We start from the raw sequence: 23,199 nt of genomic DNA, 5'->3' as shown, positions 1-23,199 counted from the left end.
CAGATTATCCGCACACGGATATTAAGCAATATTTTTATAGCACGCAGTAAAGTTCGCGAATTCATTGACCACGCCAGAGAGTTTAAGCAACAGACTCATTTAAAAGACATTCTTCCTGTGTATCAGGACAGGAAATGTGCCGTAAAGTGATATTGTTGATGCTGGGTATTACCACTCTGAGACGTGGAGAAAGAAAGCGCCTATTAATTGATTATATCATAATCAGAACGCTTGGCAAACGCATTGATCTCGCAACGTACTAAACCCTGAGTTTGGTGTTCAGTGCTGCTTGGTCACTGGTTACTACCAACCGTTCATGATTTTTTTGCACCTATAGTGTGACATTTGGAACGCTTCTGTACCATGCCATTTTCTCCTCGGGCTACCATGGTTTAGTGCGGTGCAGGTCAACCAGTCACGACAATGCCCGTCGGCAACACGTCTTTACCGCAAAGCCTAAAAAAACGCGTTTGCTTAAAATTAAGCCATCCCACAGGACTTTAACACTTTTCGCATAAGTGCTACTGATCACGCAAACACGCACAACGATGGACGAGCACGGATCCGGTTTTCCCGGGAAGAGGTTAACACAAACGATCTTTTTGTTCCAGCCGTAAAGTTGACGCTTAATTTCACGCCAAAGCTTTCTGCGTAACCAGTGAGCGCGTAAACATCAAATTACAATCATACAATTAGCTCACGCACGCACTCAAACACACACACATGTACACTTGACTGACGAAACCAATACTCCCGAACAAGTGAAAATAGGGCCAGTGATTAAACGGATACATTAGTATCAAACAAAATCTAGCGTTACATCACCCACGATGCTACGAGGATCTCAGAAGTTGCGGGAAGGATAACTCCTCCAGCAGTAAATCCTGAGCTATCTATCGTACGTTAACGGCGAGCTTCTCAGGCGATATCCATTCACATCCCGAGGCAATATCACAGTAACTTGAAACCCTACCTTCCTGATAACACGTTTTTTACGAGCCCGATAATGATGGCGATGTTAAAGTTGATGGTTAAAGATTAATTAAATTATAGCATTGGAAGCATGCTTCGTAACACATCAAACGAGAAGCGATGAAATCTTCATACAAAAATAAAGGAAGACCTGCAATCTGACTTGCCTACCACACCAAAACCTTTGCCACGTCCTGCAGTCAGTTGCAGTGCCTTTTTATTAGTCTGGGACGGGCTGCAAAAGCAAAACGTCTCCAAAAATACAACGTCAGCATGCAACGACCTCAGGCGTTCGGCTACACTTCAAAGTAGCTGCAGTGTTCCGGAACTGCAAGTGTTCAAAGGTGAAGCACCAACAGACAAATGGCAAGAGCCTGCAGCCCGGTACTCTGTACGAGTGCAAGAGGAGATCTGTTTTACTAGGTGTTGTTTACAGGATCATGTTGACTTGTGTTCCTTCCCCGCGACGGGTCGACGACGTGCGTTCGATGACACGGGACAGGCCACATCAAAATGTGCGAAAAAATAATTGAATGTTACCGTCACCACCATCGAAAGGTGCATTTCTCCCGAATCTGCTAACGATGCGCCTTCGCTTTAAACACACAACAAAAAAAAATATTCACAGGTTCGAGGTACCTCAGCTGCAATAAATTTTAAACATCTACGTCGGGTCCCCAATAAGGATGTTATGTGAGTGTTTTTTTTTCTTCTCTTGCGTCCTTCGCTCCTATATGATGGTAATTATTTAGTTGTATTTTTTCTTTACTTGTCAAAATCTCTGCCCCCAATAAACAGCGCGCCCCTTTAGCTAGCTTGACACAGGATCGAGAAGATATATTCAAACATTTCTCGCTAGGCCGAGATGATAGCCGTCATCACACCGTTCTCGGAACGGCATCTCGAGCCAGGTTCCAACTCGCAAAAATTAATGAACACATTTTATTGGTGTTTTATTTATTTATTAATCTCCCGCTTACGATGGGCTACGCACGAGTGAGGGTGATGCTCAGATCGTCAAACTCCTTTCTATACCCGTGCCGAAGCTTCCTTCCTATGTGCCACGCCAAAAAGAAACCTCCATATCGGGTAGGAGAGCTCCAAAAGTATACATGTTTCGGAAAAAAGAGAAAGGGTGAATAATTGGCCATTCGACAATTACGATGGCACATACGAGTGTCTCTCTAGTCTAATGGTGGTGGTCCTACACGGTTGCAAAATCGAGGCTTAATTTTCGGTTTAAGCTGTATTTCGATAAAAATGAATCTTTTTTTCATATCAAAGGACAGCAAACAAACAAACAAAATTGTTGCTGACCGTACTGCCACCGTTTGAGGTACCATGTGTATCTGTGTGAGTCGTTAATTATCGGGAACACTTCGGCACAAGGATCAGTGTGCTGCGGACCACGTGCGACAGGAGACAAGAGAGTAATTATTTTATTATTAACAAGATCGGAGCAGTTTCGGACTTTTTACGACATTCCCTGCACTAAATGCTGCAGCGCAAGCCAAGGAGAAAAATCGAGTGTAACTGCCACCACGCTTTAGGATGTCCGTTCTTGGGCAAGTGAAAAAAAAAGAATCAGTCCCAACAGAGTTGCCGCGCCCTCATCGCATAAAATAAGGAATAAGAAGTAATACCATCATGAAAAACTATCCGAAAGGTGCGAGAAGATGTGTTTTGGCAAATTTCACATTTTCTGCATTTAGGCACGCAACACGATCGTCACCTTAAGATCTACTCTCTTCTGTCCTACCCATTGGAAGAACGAAAGAACGTCCGATGACAATTTTATTAAGCTGGTGTGATTGTTTTTGGGTAAACCGGTTGAAACATAATTAGTACTTGATTTGTTTCGACAATTGCCAGAGTTTACGACTCTAGATGACTATCAAAAGAAAAGCATTACTGATTCTAGCAAAAAAAATTCAAAACATTAACATTCAAAGGAATGTTAATTTATCCTGTAACAAATTTTACAAAAAGGTTATCATTTTCAATCTCTCACTATAGAGCGTTACTTTTTCACTCTATAGTGAGACGATGTTGGTTAGTGAGTTGATGTTAGGTGCAAATAGCTTGGATGATTTTTGTACCCTGTTGGTTTTCTTGCACACTTTGCTCCGACATAGTGATTCATCGATGTAGGCGTCGGACGTTAAACGACAATCATGTTTACCTCAAACAAACATACGAATATCGTCCATTCGTTGTGAAGTTGGTTAACATTTCAAGGTAAACTTAAAATTAATTGCAGCAGCTTTCGTGGTATGTTGGTACGGGTAACCAGTCGATCGCGCGCCGCCGCCAGACTGATATCTTTTTTGGCCGCATGATGTACTGTTCATGTCCGGATTGCTGCAGGACGACATCAACAAGGACACTACAGGAAGCAGTCTCATTTCAAAAGCCGAATGCCGAATGCCGAATCATCTGCGTGACCTATTTGCCCATACATTGTCTGAGAGAATGTCCCAGAATTCTCTCTTATTGTAGGACTCAAACGTGAACCACTTTTGTGAAGCGCTGAGACTTATTGATTAGTACCTGTGCGAAAAGACACCGCGGAAGGCGCTGACGATGTTTTCGAGTATACCGCATTAAGCCGACTTTGTGCGGATACTGCCAGACCTGCTTCAATGCGCCTTATCCATAGCCGAAATATTTTCCTTGGCGGACGTGGAGCACTCTTATGATATCGATGTATTGGACAAGATATTAGTAGACGTGAACCGTTTAAACAACGAGCAATGACCGGTGTACGATGTAGCTACCGCAGCAGTGGACAGCTACAGTTTGACAGAACAATCCAGCCTCGAAACTATTCTTGCGTGTCGCCAATCGAATTGCATTCGCAGTTACTTTGAGTAGAATTGCTGCTCTGCTGCTGACCGGGGGACGTAATATTCGTGTACAGTCAGCACAGGCTAAATTGATGTAACAGGCATCACTGATCGTATGGAACGAGACATCCGTGAGCAGTCTTATGCTCTAGAAGCTCGCGCCCTCGATCACGCCCTACAGGACGTTATGAAATCGCCAAATGTTGGGTGATAAGGTGGTGCTGCGATATGGCCACTTCCGACAGATACTAACGTCCAGGCTGTATACCAAAATACCACGGGATTTGATATTACCTGGAACATCTAATCTTAAAGGTAAAGCAAATTTATATCAAACAGTGTGAATTTTGATAAATAAACCGTTTGTTCCAAGCGATACACTATCCACAATTTAATGTATAGAATATTAAATAAATAAATCCTAACCTTATATACTGCAATGTATGTAATAAGTAATAAAAGCACAAAAGAAAAACTTTTACAAACGATTCAAAAACAAAATGTTTGATTGAAGAGCAATTACTATACACCCCCCAATATACGTTGCGTAGCCCTGTAACCGGGCCATAAGAGGCGAATGAGCTAGACCTCAAAGTCTCTATAAAAATAAGTAAACCAAACCAAACCAACCGGGCCATTTTAACTAGTCCACATCAAAGTAAAGAATCCAGCAAATAAATTTAAATTATTATACCATTGCTAATAATATACCATTGCCGAAAACTGTCACTTTTCGAAATTTTCATATCATATCATCGCAATGCATATTCCGATGCTTCAATATTACACATTAACGATCGTTTTATATTCTGGCCGAGCTAAACGAAACGAGCTAAATAGTTTCACCTATCGTTAAGACACAAATCAGTTATTCCGTTACCCGCACCCCTTTTCTATTGCTACTTATATGGTATTGAATAGAGAGTTCGATGATTACGTCGGGTAAGAGATAGGAAAAATCGATAAGATAAACCAAATTGACAGTACTTTAACCTGCATTAGTTATTTGCTACTGAAACCACAACGGATCGCATTATATTTCACTCAAATAGAAAACAAAATACGAAGAAATTCATACTATTTTCCTCTATAATTTAATAATTGATTTCATTTGTTTAATTCAATGAATTATATTGAAATTGTTTTTTTTTTGTTTTTAGTTTTTCACTATTCTAACGTGTTTGAAATTGATATGCTTGTTGGCACGCTTGTGATCTACTAGGAAACGGTCCATATGTAGGTGGAATTCAGCCGACATTCTAAGTCAGGGCTTCCATCCAACACACCAGTGGGTTATCGGTAAAGAAAAGCTCGCAATCCGCATGTAGCTTTCGCAATGTGGCTTTTGATATTAATAACGCGAATAAAGGATTTCAACCCTAGGTAAATAGAGCATTGCGGCTCTTAATAAAACCACCAGATGCAAAATAAATAGCAATGATTTAGTTCCAGGAGACTTTGGAACTACCACATAAATAATTAATTCATGAGGCAGCATTCAAAGACAAAAAAAGTTCAGTGATAGCTATCGATAAAGTATAAAATTTAAGTATCGATGAAGTATTTAGATTTATGATTCTTATTTATTTTTCCATTTATTTTCACATGCTCACAAGATTTTTTTTAACGGCCTCGAGATAATTGTGTACCCTTTATTGCATCGCTTAAAGTATCGCTTCCTACATCGGCAATACATTTGATGGTTTGCAATGATCATAAAGGTTTTTTTTACTTTTATTTAAAAATAGTTGAGAAATAATGCTGTAAATAAATATTGGGGAAAATATGAAGAATTTCGTACACTACCATTCTTCTCAACTTTTTGTCCAGATTGCAGATTGTGCAGTAAAACGTCCTGATGCAAAAGAATAATAAACCAGCTTACCTTTTTCATGATGCCGGTCTTGCGCTTAGAAAACGTCGTGTACCGCCGTAGTTTGTTGTCGATATATTCCATCTTAATCTTAACACGGCCCTTCGTCTTCTTTCCATTGCTGGGAGGGGATTTTTTCGGCTGCAGCGAGGTGTAGCTGTCGTCCACCACCTCGGACCCGACGGTGCACCCATCGAGTCCGGTCATGTTCTGCGACCCGACCATCTGTTGCCGATCGTCGTAGCAGTCCGAGTTGGTGCGCTTTATGCCGCGAGACAAGCCACCACCACCTCCGCCGCCGCCACCTCCACCACCACCACCACCACCACCACCACCACCACCGCCACTACCGCACTGTGGACCATTGGCGTTCATCAAGCCCGTTCCACCGTTCCCACCGCGGGACATCACCTGCCCGACCAGACCACCGCTCGGTGGGCGCGCCAGAGACACGTTCGGGTTGCCGTATATCTCTGGCGATTCGCTCATCATGCTCATACTGTAGTTCAGATTGTAGCGCGAATCGCGCCCACCGGTGGGATCCATTATTTCCCAAATTTTTGCGCCTTTTATAGTACCGGTGGTCACAAAAAAAAGGTTGGCACTGGCGGCCGGGTACGCACAGGCTTTGGTTGCTACTGGACGAAGCAAGCGCGGGGTCGATTTGAGTAGCGTGGCCACAACCACAAGAACAAGTAGAGATTCACAGCACTGCAGACAGACACGTTATTTCACTGCAGAGCGGACCCCGGAGGTACACAATCACACTCACTATACGAAAAACGCTTTTTCGCACACGGTCGGAAGTAACCCCTTGCGCGTATGTTGCCGACGTGGAAAGGTTGACGCGTTTCTCCACAAGAGCACACAAGTGGGCGCTGTTGTCACACTTAAAAATCTCGCGAATACACACGACACACTGTACCTAACTAACCTGGCCAACGAACAACGAACACCGAATTCGCAATAAGAAAAGAACTGAGTGGGGAAACCGCGATAACGAGCTTTGTGATAGACGGTGTTTCTTTCCTGCTCGCTATCTTTCACAGCGCACAAGGGTTTTTTATCGCATAGCCTACTCTTACCACTGCGCTGTAGTACTTTACTTCCCGGCCCGATAACGCGTTAGATACGCGGATTTCACACGAACCGTGCCGGAATCACGGATTGATCCGGTTTCGCGAACCGCAAAACAACACGGTCTTCCGAAATCAAAACAATCAAACTTCAAAACAAACTCGCAAACGTCAACCGGGCGTTTGACAGCTGCGCCGTGACAGTGGCGGGTGGCACAGGGTGGTTCAGCTGGGGTGGATAGTTTTCGCAGAATATGTTGATGTACGGTACAGGACGATTTTCTTTTTGGTAGATGCTCAGAAGGCAACGTTCGGGAGAAATTGTCCCTCGTCGATAGAGGCAGGTACTGAATTCCCACGATGAAAATGATGATGGTCAGCAAAACCGCATTCTCCAGGTCCGCAAACAGCAACAGCTACAGCACCACAGCAAACCGGGAACATCAGCAACAGGTCAGGAACACATCAGCAAACTCAGCAGTCAAATCCAAAGGATTCTCCGACGCAGCCTTGGTCCAGAAGAAATCTTACAGGCGTACAGCAACAGGTGAGCATTGATTATTTGACGAATCAAATCTGCTATTCTTTAGCACTTGTTGTTTTCACTTACGAAAAATTAACACTTGCTAGACTTGATTTCCGACGTGATATCACATAAACATGGTTTTTTTTAAACAGAAATTTGGTACACAACTCTTTCTTAAATTTTCTTCGATCTGTATTAAGCGTTGGTAGTCGATGTTTTTTACTTCATTGCATTACTTGTGTTTTCTGTTCTTAAAAAAAACGCGTATTTAACAGAACGATTCACAATCTTGACGAGTAATTTCATTAGGTTGATCACTTTTCGCTCGATCCTTGCACCTAAAACGATGATTAAATTTTCTAATCAATTCTAACACCGACACCAAGTGAAAGAAGCGACAGGTGGTCGTACGGTTTTGCACAAGCAACCAAATGTTGTCACTGTCCGCAGCGTCACGCGAGACACGAAACTGAAGTTACACTGCAGATGCGATCTCATCAGTCACTTTAGTGCGCTTGCGGCCAGGAATCTTAAACCGCAGGCAATGAATATCACTCGAAACGAACAAGAAAACAGCAACAAGTGTAACACACTAACACACGATATACCTCGATTGACAGGGCTGGCCAAAAACGCTAAACAGCCCCAGGGGATGTAGCTGTGGACGAATCCAGAAAAGACGAAACTAGTTTCGGGGGCGCCAAAACCAAAAACGATCACAAACAATCGCCCAAAACGACCAATCGTCCAACGTACACTGTCGAGCGAGACTGGGGAGCACACCACGTGGACCTGCCAACATTCGACATATGATTCGAGCTGACCACTGTCGATATAATAAAATTACGAAAATAAAATAATATCAACCCGAAGGCGCGATCGCGGCTCGTGCTCGTGCCCCGACCGATGTGTGCGTGTGGGGCCGTACGACGTTAGTGCGTATGTGTTCTTTGGTCGGCATGGGGAGCATTGCAGCGTAAGGCAATAAAAAAACATATGCTCGCTTTGGCGTACCTCGATTGTCAACCCATGTATTAGTGCGATCTACAACAATTCGGCATGATCTTCGGTTCACGAGATCGGCTTCCATGTATTGTACGCACTTTGCAATGATGTGATGATGATGCTTGCTCTTTTGCACTGCTTACGTAGTTATTGTTACTACACTCTTCGGACACTAATACAGGTACAAGTCAGCTTTCGGATTTCCCCTCTTTAGAAGACTTGCTCCCCAACTTGAGAGAAGAAAAATTTCCCCAGTTTGCGTAAAAGCACACACCCCGACAACAGCAGGTAAGCAATAGTTTACTTTACTAATGAGGTTCGTTTAAAGCACTGCCTGAATAGCTTTGGGTACGCCCCGAAAACTACCATTGTCTCTGTCACACTAATAAGGTATTTGCACTGCTTTAGCTTGATATCGCAAATAAAGTCTGGTAATTAATGTAATGTATACTCCGTACAAAAGTCATCAATGCAATGTGTAGTCTTTTGTGTTACTAGTATCTATTTCATTTATCATTAGGAGTAATATTCAATGTTTGGAAAATGAACATTGAACAGCAGAACTGTATTTAACCGAGCACTTAGTTCGTTGTCAATGTCCGTATTTGTAAAACATCAGATTTCACTGTTCTGCTTCTGGGGATTTCAAATTCAATATACATATGCAAAACATTGCTCAAAAGCTTCTCAATTCTACTAAAAGAACTGTAGACAATTTGGTTACGCAAAATTGAATGTAACAAGTTATAATAATGAATAAAAGTAATGTTTGGAGCTGTCAAGTCAGCTACATTCGAGATAAAGCAGAGGTGGTTTAATGTATGTATAATTACAATGCATTACAATGCATTACTAGTTCAAAGTTTATCCAAAACCAGTATTCTTAACTATCAGTATTCATAACAAAAGTATTCTTAACTATAAAAATTCAATAACTTTCAAAAACTTCTCCCAAGCGCCAACCCAGTGCTGATGTTACATCAGTGTTTATTAAAGAATAAACTTCAACTAACAATACAAGCGAAATTTAACTTATACGCATTCAAATAGATCACAATCATTGGTTTTATTAGCGGTATAAACATTCATATAATGATTTCATCGATTTTTCAGCTATGTCTTCTACTCTGAAATTATTTACCAGCTTAATTATTAGGCCTAATTATTCGTAAAATGGATTTCACATGCTCAACTCAATCACGTTTTATTTTCCGTTAGTCCTTGTTTTTTCTTTCCGTCACGGATAAATTGGCACCGGTGATTTGATAGCTACTCAACTCCTTCTTTGATCACAAACAGTTATTTCCTGACCGGAATTGGCTGCCGTTTATCGAATCCTCTTCCGATGACATTTGGCCCCTTTGTAGGTGAACGGCCAAGATTGACTCTCGATCAAGGGTAGGAGAGGAAGCATACGAATCGTACTTTGTAATATCCAATTCCACCGGCGGAAACTTTCAATCAATAACCACCGGTTGATCACGCAAACCACATTTCCGTCCCCAAGAGACACCTTCGCATAACTGTCTCTGTACCTAGAGACCCTACTCCAGGTACAGCTGGATTTGCATATAAAATGTGGTGTTGCGCCTTTTGCTTACGATTAAAACGCTTCCACGATTCCGGCAAACATCATGCAGGCTGCTATTGGTGATTGACAAGCCGACGCCGAACCACACCGGCACTGAAAACAATTGGCAAAACTACAGCCCAAGCAACTGGCGGTTGTGATTAACATACGATTGATTCCCGTTGGTTGATTAAACAATTTCATTGTTTCGAAGCAAGTCGGCTAGATCTGTACGGCTTTTTTTACAACTTGTTCATCTTTCCTTTGTATTATACCATTCGCTTACAATTTCCGACCCGGAAGCAGTACAGAAGTAAGCTTTTACAGCCAAGTCTCCAAGAGAAATCAATTTCCCGTTCTATGTGGTCACTGTGTTGGCTTGCTTATGGCTAGTGTGTTTGATGACTGACGTGCAAATCATTATTACCCGTGTCACCGAGAATTACTCGTAAAAACAAAAACATACGAATTGGGAAGTATATTATGCAAAACAAAGCTACCGCTCCAAACGTATAACAAACAGGAAGTGGATGGGATTGAATAGTTAAACGGCAGTGTTTGCGATTAGGATATTCGTGCTCAATCACCTAAATTCGACGATTGAGAAGACAACCAAATCTTAAAAAAAAAATCTAAAATAATAAATATTCATATTTTACAAAATACCACTTTCAAAAAGTATTTTAGATTTATTCCATATTTGTGCATTTTTATGTGGTGCATTTTTTGTAATTCTCTTTCAACATAACATTTGACTAATCGAAAGGTGGTGTGTTGTGCTAACCGGCAGACGATGATCTAACGCCTGTTGTCATAAGTGAATGACGAAACCTTAGCTATGAAATGGTCGGACCTCCCACAAAGTAATGAAATACTGAAAAAAAAACAGATTATGCGTGGCCACCCTTGCTGACCACCCATTATCAATTTTCAGATGAATTCATCTGGTAAACAACTGGAATGTGCTAAAAGAACACGTTACGGTGATGTTTTTCAACAAATGCGTTAAATAATTAATTAAGTCCATTGCTGAACCTATGACCAATGCAATCACAATATTTAAACAGCTAATTGGTCTTAAATAAAATCGGCGCCATCGGTAATACCTGAATATAAATCAAATTCATCTTAAAATACACGAGATATGTTACAGAGCATAGATTTACATATTAACAATTATAACAATTACAGCTGTTATGACTTATATGACTATGAATACAAAAAAATCAATTATTTGTTTCTAATGTGAGAGGTGAAAAAGTTCTCCAAATCAATATAACTCGAAAAAAGCTATGATATCTATTTTATCTTGTATATTTATTTCTATTCATACAGAGCCATCTGAAAAAATACGCCTTAAAACAATTTTGAAAGACGCATTTTTAACAATTTTCTCATTGCGTAACGAATAATTACAAATTTTAAAAGCCAATCAAAGAACGAATAGGAAAAAAAGCATCGAAAAAATAAAGCAAACGAGCAGATAAACAAGTCGATAAATTCGTAAACGCTAAAATAACCAATATTTTAAGAAAATTTTATGCTGGTTCTTAATACCCTGACCACATACAACATAGAAATATTTTGACAAATAAAATAAGCATATTTTTCTTATTTTGCATAAATTAAAATTTCCTATTTCTAGTCAGTTGTATAATCTGCCATGCATTTTCAGTGCCATATCACAAAAACATGAAACATTCAACACACTCTTATTTGAGAGTCTATGGCACTGTCAAATAAGGAGCGTTTTCAAATTAGAGAGGTTCAAAGAGAGTGAAAAGTTCATACAAGCTAGAAATAAATAAAACATAAAGTATGCAACCTTATATTTTTGATATAAGAAAGTGGGATCACAATTTCAAATTTGAGCATACACCATGGTAACATCATATACAATTAAGAACGATACAAATTTCAGAGGATTCCCAAATTAGGTGCAAAAATGTACTAAAAATAAATAGCCAAAAATGTTCTAATAAGAGGAGGTTTTTATATTGGGGAGGTCCCAGGTTACAAAGAGTTATCTGTATTATGTTGTTTGTTTTAATATTGAGCTACAGTCTTTCCCCGAGTTGCGCGATGAATGCGTTCCGGAGACATTTGCGAAAATTGGATTTTCACGAATGTCGAATATCACGTTTTAAAGCCAAAAAATACTTGATTGACAATGTTTTTTGATTGAATATAGTTTATTTATGTAATCTTTTATTTATTTATTGGTGTAGAAAATTCGGTTAATTTTGCATTTTTAATGATTTAGAACTTTTGAAAACATCGCAAATTAGTTTTCATTCGACAATTGACGGAGAAAATTGTACCGATTTGACATCTAAAGGATCAAAAATAAAAATTTGCGTAACTCGAATGCGACATTATCGGAGAAAGACTGTACTGATGATAAGGTCATGTAAGTCGTAATTTTTGCTGAATTTGATTGAATTTAAAAATAATGAAAATATAACTAAATGATCAATTTTACCGACCAAATATTATATTTGTTGAAGCAGTATTATAACATCCATACCTTATTTACTTTCAAATCAAAGCTATAGCAAAATGGAATAAACTATGCCTTTTGAACGCTTATTATTTTGGGTGATTTTTTTTAGAAAACTTTTAATTCTTCTTCTTCTTTTGGCTCAACAACCGTTGTCAGTCAAGGCCTGCCTGTACCACTTGTGGGCTTGTCTTTCAATGACTTATTGATTTCCCTCCATAGCAGGATATTCAGTCCTACGTATGGCGGCACGGTCCATTAGGGGCTTGAACCCATAACGAGCATGTTGTTAAGTGTTACGAGTTGACGACTGTACTAGGAGACCGGCTCATTTTTGTTATTACCAGGACAAAAATACACGCAGATGAACGATTTCGTATTGTCGATTGTGGATTTTACAATGCGAGAAGAGGCCCCAGGGCCTACCATCGGCATACGGGCCCTGCCACCGGGCTAAATGTGATAACGATTTTTTCGCATAACGAACAAATCTAAATGCAATACTAAGAATCTTTAAATACCAAACATTTTCCAAAAGAGGCAGGTATAAGGGTTGGAGAAAAAGTGTAAAGGTGGTGGCACATTAACACCCACTGCCAGTCCAAAACTCCCAAGCCATACAAAAATCTAAAAAATCCGTTGAGGCCCGTGCCTGAGAGTTTTGCTGCACTTATCGACAGGTGGACTAAATAAGATAGTGTCTTCAGTTTAATTGTTCCATTTTCATCCTCATTATTTTACAATATTGGAGGATCTCTTCAGTTTCGATCGGGGAAGTGAGCAGGACTTGGACTTTAGTGTGTAGAGTACCTTCCTATGAAACTTGTGTTTCACAAGAGTGAGGTGTATTTATGAGTGTGATCTTGCATGTATTCTTGATCTGCTTGATCATGAAGGCGATAATTTCGTTACTAACAATTGATGAATGCATTACTGTTGCCACTTAGAGGTGTCCCGTATGGTTTTGATACATATAATACATACATACATACCTGCACTTTTCCTAACCCGGAACCAATTATTTCACTTTTCATACATATTTTACGAAATACAGCCTCCCGCATAACGAGTGAGTCAACGGATTAAACTCGTTATGAGAAGTTCCACTGTATTTACAATTCCTTTATTTATAACAGCCGCTATGAATGTTCCGCAACAAAAGCATATTATTAAGTCTTTCTATGGCAGCTCAGATTTAGATCAATACATTTACTAAGATATCTATGCTGGTGCGTTGCATATTTATACAAAAACGTTTTTTCCGAACAAACATAAAACCTGGCGTCATTATTTTTTAAACAAAAATATATTGAAATATAAGACATTTTAAAACAAAAATTTGGAATAATGTTCATCCAACCGCAAATTGGCGATCATAAAAGGATCTTTTTGCTATCAAATTGTGTTGCTTATAGATCTCAGTTTCTTTACTGTACTGGTCGTAAAGGTCCTATAGCTGGAATTACGTGTTCTTGCAGTATAGAACAAAATGTTTGCAACATGAACTGTCCTTGAAATACTCCCTCAAGCGTATACGATGTTAACAAACCTGGAATTTTGCATATTTCAAGGAATAAGAATAACTGGTTGAATAACTTGCTGCGTTGTGGTGCTCTCATCGATTTATATTAACATCATTTTAACACACTTTCCGCGAAAAATGTCAACAAAATTGACAACCGATTGCAATCAAACATTGCACCAGCAGCATTTACACTAGCAGCATAGTACTCTACCATTTCCAGTTCGTCCCTATTCCAACTCAATACTCCCCCAAGCATGAACACATTCACAAACACAAACACATTCACAGATTCTACCTCCCAACGCCGCTCAGATAAGGGGCAGCAACAAAGCATTAATTACATTCAATTGCAGTTGCTCATTAAAGCAGTGACGTGTGTATCTGGGCGAGATCGGTCCGGCTTTCCCATCATTAAATGTGCGTACATCCTTCGGTGTTCAGCGATTGAGAATTGTTCGATTCCGGGAGTGCATAAGTGCACATTCCCGTAGCAATATGGGAACCGACCGATCGCTTACTGACAATCTTTGTGTGTGTGTGTGTGTCGCGTGATTTTGACTTTTGATTTATTTCAAGTACAACAATTCCACGCACCGAGTTGTTTCTTGTATGCTGTTCCGCGCGATTGATTATTATTCTGCCCGACGCACCGAGATGCCGGGCGTACGATATCACATCATCGAGCCCGACGTTGCATTTATCACACGCAATTATAAATTCCAGTACGCTCGTCTTTTTTTACCTCCAGTTTAGGTTATTTTGTGCCTTTTTTCTCCTTTTGTCTGTTTTACGACAGCCGATCGGTGGAGTCTTTTGTTTTTGTGACGACCTCAGTACTGTCCTTTCAATGCAATGCAAAGTGTGGTGCAACGATGCAACGACTGCAGTGCAGTGGCAATATTATTCGTCATCGTAGTACAAGACACTTTCCAAAACAACCTGCCGATTCCTGTGGCAGTGGTACATTTGGGGCCAGTGGTGCATTTGGGGGCTTTGGAGTGATTATTTTCCGGATGGTGGAAAAACGATTCCGCGGTCGCGTCGCGTTTGCCTGGAAGCTATTAAATTATTTAATGCACGTCACCTTCTCGCGATAAGTCCTTTACCACTTCGCAAAACAGCCTCCTTCTAGTCCCCATTTCTGTTCTTCCCTTATGGTTGAGCGCGTGCATTTTTCACCATAGAAGGAAGCATCACGAAATGTGTCGCCAGCTTGTCTTCCATCGTTCGTCTGCCGATGTCCGATGTTGCTTTCCCTGCCGCGAAGTAGGTACACTTGCCCGCCGGGCCTTAGAAAACTGCCTCCACACAAAGATCGATAGATGTCGTACCTGATGTGAGACAAACGTTATTTCATTTATTTTTCCTCACCCATTATTCCGTACCGCATTCGCTGTCAACGGTGTTTTTGTTTGTGTGTTTGATTGCTTACTGTTATCAGTGCCCGAATGCACTTGTCACACTGGGGGATGGGCTACCGCGGGAGAGGACTGAGAAGGTGCACAACATTAAAATGCCCGGTGAAATGCAACTCACGTTTGCCCGGGCGGATTCCTACAGTTTGCTGCGAAAAAACGAGCTGGCGATGGCTTTCACCAGTCTTTATTCTATCACGAATTGAGCTCACTTATTTGCAGTCACTGGGGTTTGCAGCATCGAGGACTCTATGGGTTCGGAGTTGGTGCTGTTATTTCGCCAGTTGTGCCCCGTGGGGAAAATAGGAATGTGATGCCCTCGGGGCTGTCGTTTTTCTTAGTAAATCGTTCACAGCAAACATGGGAAACGAGTGTACCAGGTTAGACATCGTGGCAACGTGTGCAAGCTTTGATTTTTGACCAGCCTTGAGCAGCATGATGTTTAACAATATGAAGATTGACCCATTGAATACCTTTTTGATATAAAAAGTAGTTTTCGCGGTATGAACCAATAAAACATCCTATTTTTGTGGGTCTGTTAAAGAAAATCTTACTTTTATTGGTTTTATACAAACATGCGTATTTATTGCTTGAAATACACAAAATTTTACATAAAGAATGTGATAGAATAGTGAATTTAAATAATGTAGAGAATTTAGTTAACAATGTTCATTGCTATAAAATTGTCATCAATTTGCTTGTTTTGTTCATTCTTCTGGTTTTAAATTTTAGAGGAATTTTTCAATCTAAATGTCTAAAAAAACACAGTGTTTTAGTTGCATCCATTATATACGTCGAAATCGTTATTTTGGTTATTTTATCGTTCATTGTCATTTTAAAAAGTAACATACACTCAGCTTATCAATTGTATGGACTTTGACTACCTTTGAGGTAAATAATTCTTCCAATCGTAACTAGTTCTTATTCTGCACCCCATATTGCTTTGGTGTAATTTTATGCACTTATTTTTCTTGCCGGCATATGAGAAAACTTTTCTTCCCGCTTTCCGCTTTGTGATGTTGCGTGTGATGTATTTCTATTGAAAAGCTCTGGTTCCGTTCACCAGACCACAACACACTCCTTCCAACTGAGCCGGTATTGTCTTGAGAACTGTTGACCGAGATGTGATGCAATGCAATTCATTGCACCCTCTCGTTTAACGTACGACGAGGAAGAGCTAACGTTGGATCGATGTTTATGATAGTTTAGAGAAAAACGCGCTTTTTCTCACTCTTCATGCAGTTTCAAGCAAAAGCTTTTCTAGCTCTTGCTGCAAGGTGGTTCAAGAGAAAATTCACCCAACCCTTCCTCTCGTTTCCTTTCGTTGATTGCAGTAGCGAAATGCATTTTCCATGTGACCTCATTCATTATCACGCACAGTATCGATGCCACCACCACCACCACCACCACCACCGCCTTCAATGCTGCGGTTGCGGTTTAACGCAGCCTTCCCTTTTTCCCAGCAAACGGTCCCGTAGATCGAGTTCTGCACCACACAAAAACCAGCTCATGCCAGTGGTCATGTCGCTAGCGTACATCTATTGAATCGTTGATCATTCGTCGCGATCTCGTTTGAAGCTGGAGCTTGCGGTAAATATCAACCACAGACATGCGGGAAGCAGCGTGGGAAACTGTTTTCCTTAAAGAGTCCGTGTCCAAGCTGGAAGGGTGTTTGCTGTTATACACCCGGGAGTGCACAGTTCCAGGAACGGACCCCATAGAGAGTTGGAAATCATGTTTTGAAGTGAACGAAATAACCAATGCATCTTCACAGTTCATAGAAAATTATGATTTTTCGAATGAAATAGTTAAAAATTGAAAAAAAATATTTCATGGACGCTCAACTATCATTTTTAATAAATGTATACAAGGTTTTGTTGAAATTAGAAATAAGAAAAAAATAATCAAAAACATGTGTAACACATGTTTCATGATGCTTTATTTCGTTATTCATTTCGTTGTTTTCAGATTATTCATTTCGCAGCTGATATTGTGCTGTGTGGATTTTTTAAATAAAATCACCGACTTTTCAATACCATATTTTAATAATCTTGTATTCCAGCTTTCCCCACAGTTTCGTTGGAAAATATTTTTATATTAACCGAGCATAGCATAGCATAGCAAGGCTGTCGTTGCGTGATTCATCAAAAAAAGCCATCGCCTGAATAAAGGCTAACGATTTTAACTTTTCGCTCACATTATGTCCTGCGCAAAAGATCCTCTTTCGATAATTTGCTATTTGATTACGATACTATTTGTCGTAATTGATCTTAAATTTTCGTGTGACTTCATGTCATAAAAAATATGTCTTTTGTACTAAAGAATGTCCCTCAGTGAGAAAAAATAAACCAAGGTTGGTGAAATGTTCTATTATATATTTTCCATAAAGCTTATGCTTATGATATTGCACTGTGCTATTATATAAACTTAATTTTACTTGATAACACACACATACATAATACAGGGTGGCAATGTGAAATTGATTAATTTTGTTTATGTCGCAAAATTCAAACCAGATTTTATGTATGGTAAACGTACCAATTGTGGCCATAGTATGTCATCATGATACCGATGTTACTCATGTTAAAAAAGTAGGTAAATGTCAATATGTTCTAAAATGTGTATATCACAAGAACAATTTTTATTTTGTCCCTAAACAAACAAGAGATCGTAGAAAATTTTGTTAAAATGTTAAGTTCACTGCAGTTAAATAACTGTATGAACACCATTAAATACTTTAAATTAATAGTATCAAATATTCGTTTCATATCACTGATTGTGTTAAAAGCCACGCTCAATGAATCGCACAATTGATACAGCAATTTTTCAAAAGAAAAAGATAAAATACTTCGATATTTTGATGAAACTGATTCGATTTTTAATATTTGATATCATTTTACTCATAACTGATGCCATAAACACATACTTACAATTTAGAATGCGAAAATGACAATGAAAACCCCGACTTATTAACTTGTACCGTACGCACTACGACCGAAATGAGCGTTGTAAACGAAGCATCCATGATATACTGAAGTAATTGGTGGACCTATGTTAAGTTTTAATAATCATGGACATTAGGGTAATTATGCACATTTTCGATGAAAGGTTGGTAAATTTTAATCATGAACCGAAATGATGATTTAAAGGTAAAATTATGGTTATGTGCTTGAAAATCGCCAATGATGCTGCAGTTCTGCTCTTAGCAAAACAGTAAGAGATGCCAAATATCTTAGCAACACATTTTAAAAGGTTTATATTTAACAAACGGAAGTAGCCAGCACAAAATTAATGGAGCATAAATGAATTAAAATATTCATACTTGAAATAAAAATCCATTCGTGGTTTAAGAATGCAAAAAGAATGTTTCAGAGCGAAAATCATTCGTTATAATCATAATTGGTGCTATAGCCACAATTGGTACACTTGCCCTATCTATTGTATCAATGTCTACAGCACCTTTAAGTGTTAAGTTGAGTTCAACTATTGTTCTTTGTATTTGTAAACAGCCCATCAACGCTTTTCAAAGTCATTGAAAGCCGCTAGTGAAAGCTAGTGGAAGAGAACTGTTTGGGAATGGAATAATGTTTAGCCTTTATTTAAGTTGTTGGGTAAACTTCACCATCATTTGCCAATTATTCAAAACAATAAACTAAACACTTCCTAATTTACATTCCTTTATCTACACTATACAGTGCCCCTATGCACTATATTGCCACTTAGCTACAAGCTATAAGTTTCCTGTGAACTTTCCAATTTGCCTATCTGAGACTCACCATTTATTGTTAGCTTCAAGAAATAATTTGAATTCAATAAATTTATTTGAGTTATTCAACAAGGCATTTGAGCGTTGCTCCAAATTGTTTGAATTATTTGTTACAAAAATATTTAAATAATGCTAACTGATTGTGGAAACGGGTAAAACATATGCTGAAAACTATTAGTAAATCGTTTAGAGAATCCAAACGAATTAGGGAAGCAAACCATAAATCAGGAGATTTTTCCGAAAAAAAATCTGGAAACAACCAGAAAATAATGGAAGACTCAGAATACGGTTTTTTGTCGGTACGCACATAGACGATCGAAGTTTTGCTGATATGTGTGGCTATGAATACAGCAATGTTGGCTAGGAGCTGGGGATGCTTGCAAGCTTAGTTTTGTAGTGTAACTATTTTTCTATACAAATTAAGGATGGTAGTAAAAACGGATTCAATAGGAGCCATTTAGATTCGATCGGAGTAATCTGGAATCATTCGGAGCCAATTGAATCTGTATGCGTTCGGAGCAGCCAGATTCGCAGTCATATTTATTTTGGAGTCGGATCAGGATTGAGAATGTTAGAGTTGGAGTAGATTCACGAATCCAATCCGGAGCTCCCATTACTACAAGCCACACGCACAACTTCATTCGGAATGTTGTTTCTAATCTTCTTCAAACTCAATTAAATCCTAATTCGTGTGAACTCAAATGTTTATAAAGTATATTATAAATTATAATCATTATGTTGTCAATTTTTCGTACCATATATCGCAAAATCTGAATAGCCTCAATGGCTTCAAATCGGGAAAAGTTTCAGGCCATTCAGATGAGCTGATGAAATTCAAGGCAAATTCTCCTTACGCTATTCGTAGACCACTAAGAGCTGGATCTATTGAATGCAAAAACTGTTGTATTTTATGTGGCATAAAATAAACTATTTTAGCGCAAGGGTTCAAATGACTTTTGACAATATGTTGCAAATAGTACTCCTGCTTAGTTTTACGCTTCGATCAATCAATCGCAATGGTAGTTTCCCTTTTGTTGATAAAGCTCCCCAAACTAACTCTGGTGATGCATTTTGACATCGTTCAGCTTCTATTTAACGACTAGTATATCACTAAGATGCTCCTTAGATACGATCATTTTGCTTTTTCAAATATACCTTCAGCGTAATATTTTTTCGTCCTCAAAAATAATGTCACGATCAGCGTCACTTTCAGCAGATACCGAAATCTGATAACCCTACTGCTATTTTAAACCATTGCAATTGTTAGAGAGCGGGACCGAAAACTGGCTGTAATTAATGTAAAAAAAATAGTAAACAACACAATTTACAAAATTGATTCATGTATTTGACATGCCGTGTCAAAGGAGGATCCGAGTAAGTGTATCACTTATACGTTGCCATCCTGTACACTTTCTAACGTTTGGTTATAATGAGGACACTACAGGTTGATATTAATTTTTATAGTAAACCAAGCATCTCTCTTGTAATTTAAATCAACGATTACTTTTAGGATTTAATGAGCTGTTATTAGTCACAAAGTGATAGTTTCATGTTTGGTTTGACTTATTTGTTCATTCAAAATATGTTTTTTTAACATTTGAGACTTAGAGACAGATGATTTGACATTTGAGACAAATGATTCGTTATTGGTACTGAAGTAAGAATTTATTCATAATAATAATAATACAAATAGTAACGAATTAAATTGGTTTCAATTTAATAGATAGGAATAAGCTAAAGAGAACATCATCCAGCGGAACCGCTTTCTCGAGAAGCTGAGCAATAATTGCAGACCGTATAAATAATATACACCGCAGGTATCGAAATTGTTGAGGATAGTGTTCGGATCTTCCTGCAATTTGAGGAAAAGTCATGGAAGTATCTGTTTACTCTTCAATATTCCTCTAGGACCCATAAAATGCTTCGATTCTCCGATTTTTTACCACATTTTATAAATTTATTTTCTTCGAAAGTTATGTTTGCGAGGCGTTTCACAGACAAAATTGCCAAGCAGCCCAATTGGGAGGAAAAGGACACACTATTAGATTTATACTTTGGTTTATCAATCCCCGTTTCAAATTGTCCCACTACTCTAAATTTGTCGTAACTTAAGTTTTGTACAATTTTGCTAGAAACCAGCGTTCTAATTTAAAACAAATGAGTTAATTATATACTAAGGTAGCCACTTACAAAAATATAAAAAATAATTTTTAATTATTGATCATGATCAAAAGCTTATAGAGTTTATTATTTTCTCGTTTTACTTTTTTGTCGAATAAAAATATTGTAATGTAAACAAATTAATCAAAACAACACGGGTTTCAGTGTTCAAATAAATAAATTCAAATAAATAAATAAATAAATAAATAAATAAATAAATAAATAAATAGATAACTTCGGCCTTGGGAGCAATCGACTACAACATGTTCAAACACAAAAACCACGGTATTTATATAAGCCTGACAAAAAATTCATGTTATCCAACATGGATAACAGGGCATGGATTTTTCAAAAAAGATTCACTAAAGACTACTAGACTTCCCCTACCTCAGTGAGAAGAGGCGAATGAGGCCAATTGGCTCAAAGTCTCTATGAATAAAACCTCAGTGAAAAAGTCTTTTGGACAGATATTTTCTAGCAGAATATGAGCAAACAATATGTGTGTAAACGAGGCTAATAAAATATATGAAGGAAATCATTCAAACTCATGTCGTCTAGTAAGTAACTAATTATAACTAATACTTAAAATTTAACAATAATCAATACTAATGTTATTTTATATTATCCATACCAGTTCGTGCCTTTTTATTTCAGAGTTAAATTTCTGCCTCAAAGTATGCAATTTGCAAACCAGTTGAAAAACCCCCCCCAGCCGCAAAATCGGGTTTTCGCCGCGATTTTCGACCAAGTGAAAATAAAAATTATGCCATTTGTATGGGGCAAACACACACACACCAATTATGGTTGTTGATTATGGGTGGGAAGATTACCCAACTGACATTTTATAGCACGAATAATCGGGAATTCGAGCAAATTCCCTTAAACTGGAGCCTTAAACTTCCCTTAAACTGCACCAGTTTACAATTTAAACCAGTTTACAATTTACATTTGTTATTCTAAAATATGTTAGCATTATTGAACAGCAATACGAAAGAAAAGGAATGGGAAGGAAAGAAGGAGAAAGGGAGTAAATAAATGGGGAACTAACCAGAGCGTAAGAGAGCGGACGAGCAGGAAGGGTGATAGTCGAAGAGGTGAGATGAGAAGATGAAAGCGGTCCATACGAGGCTTGAACTCATGGCGAGCATGTTGCAAGTCGTGCGAGTTGACGTGACCTGTTACTAATTGGTTTACCCCTAGCGAGATAGGCACTCCTGGGCCACTAGGATCAAACGGGGCTTGAACGCAGGACGGTAATGTTGTTGTGTTCGGATAGCACGACAACGAGGGGCAGCCAAATCTAGCCAAGCCATCCATAAAATGCGGGGACGCGTGGAGCAGCTTTGCGCGTGAAAGGACCGGCTGCATCACCGACATTTGAGGCTCTCGGGGACCGGTCGCAACAGCTAATCTTCGAGCGCAGCCGCAGCGCTATCGACTATGCATGCAGCATACACGCCACTTACGCATCCTGCGTCAATCGCTAGGACAGCGACGGGCTAGAACACTACTTTCTATGCCATCCTTCAGGCAGCAACATGGCCGCCCAGCACCATCCGCAACGATGATGCGTCTCCAAAAAAGGCGAGAGAAGGAGCATGCCAGGCAACGCGAGCGATGCATGCGTCAGTCAAGCCGGGGCGCTCCTCGCTTACAGCTTCGAGCGAGAGGCGGGTGAGACGTTCCTTTTTCTCTTCCGAACAGTAGACCCCGGTAATTAGAATTAAAAGAGTACACCATGGGTAAATCCTAACCTTCAATCCGGTGGGATGGAGAGAGGAAGGGAGGGAGGGGTGGGAGAAGATTGGAGGGTTTATACATTATTAAAGAAAAAAATGATGGAAAGACAATATGTGTTCAATGATATCCCTCATTTTAATATTTGACCTTCCGTTGACTGTAACTAAGCATTGGTTGTCTTGACATGAGCGGACTAGTGCATTGAATGATCTTTTGTTTAAATTG

General features: G+C 39.1%; 1 protein-coding gene across 3 annotated transcripts in view; it reads right to left on the bottom strand.

Moving 5' to 3' along the window:
• The window catches only part of LOC121598749 (serum response factor homolog), a 118,559-nt gene extending 110,384 nt beyond the window's left edge, over positions 1-8,175 (bottom strand). The window contains exons 1-3 of one of the 3 annotated variants that reach the window (XM_041926005.1): positions 7,902-8,175; positions 7,378-7,398; positions 5,704-7,293 (exon numbers count right to left, since the gene is read on the bottom strand). In XM_041926005.1, the coding sequence (XP_041781939.1) occupies positions 5,704-6,237 (534 nt within the window). In that variant the 5' untranslated portion in view covers positions 6,238-7,293; positions 7,378-7,398; positions 7,902-8,175. Of the gene's footprint in view, positions 1-5,703; positions 7,632-7,704 lie in introns of all 3 variants that reach the window. The other 2 variants (XM_041926004.1, XM_041926003.1) reach the window with 2 other exon arrangements.
• Between the last annotated feature and the right edge of the window lie 15,024 nt (positions 8,176-23,199).

Source organism: Anopheles merus, chromosome 3L (genome assembly GCF_017562075.2).
Source record: "Anopheles merus strain MAF chromosome 3L, AmerM5.1, whole genome shotgun sequence".
NCBI classification, from domain to species: domain Eukaryota; kingdom Metazoa; phylum Arthropoda; class Insecta; order Diptera; family Culicidae; genus Anopheles; species Anopheles merus.
This window is presented reverse-complemented; position numbering and strand designations above follow the sequence as displayed.